Source organism: Aphanomyces invadans (assembly GCF_000520115.1).
Source record: "Aphanomyces invadans strain NJM9701 unplaced genomic scaffold supercont1.298, whole genome shotgun sequence".
Lineage (NCBI taxonomy): Eukaryota > Oomycota > Saprolegniomycetes > Saprolegniales > Verrucalvaceae > Aphanomyces > Aphanomyces invadans.
In genome coordinates, this window is record NW_008580443.1 from 1 (window position 1) to 568 (window position 568).

Genomic DNA, 568 nt, shown 5'->3' on the forward strand with positions numbered 1-568 from the left:
TTTCTTGCGTCGCAGAATGGCCACGTGGATGTCGTGAAGAAGCTTGTCGACAAGGGTGCCAAGGTCAATGCGTCCAATAAAGTATGAGATGCGACAATTGGATGCAGTCATCGCATGTCGAGCTAGAGAGGATGGACGGCACTCTTCTTTGCATCGCAGAATGGCCACTTGGATATCGTGAAGAAGCTAGTCGAGACAGGCGCTGATGTCCATGTGACGGAAAAGGTATACAATGCAGCTACAATTGAATGCACCCATCGTGTCTCGATCTAGAGAGGATGGACGCCCCTCCACAAGGCATCAGAGAAAGGTCACGTAACTGTAGTCGAGATGCTGGTCGACCATGGGGCCGACGTTGATGCGGCCGAAGAAGTACGTGCTGCGACAACAGGATGCAGTCGATTGATTTGGAGATAGGATGGATGGACGCCGCTGTTTCTTGCATCGCAGAATGGCCACTTGGATGTCGTGATGATGCTTGTCGAGAAAGGCGCTAATGTCAATGCGTCGGAAAAGGTATACAATGCAGCTACAATTGGATGCACTCATCGTATCTCGATTTAGAGAA

At 50.2% G+C, this 568-nt stretch overlaps 1 protein-coding gene across 1 annotated transcript; it reads left to right on the top strand.

The window, feature by feature from the left end:
• Window positions 1-15: 15 nt before the first annotated feature.
• On the top strand, window positions 16-564 carry H310_15284 (hypothetical protein; the record flags this gene model as incomplete). The annotated part of the gene is made up of 4 exons (XM_008883269.1): window positions 16-81; window positions 127-225; window positions 274-372; window positions 418-564. Coding segments are annotated over 4 exons (411 nt in total), but the record flags the coding sequence as incomplete, so codon positions are not given.
• Window positions 565-568: the final 4 nt, after the last annotated feature.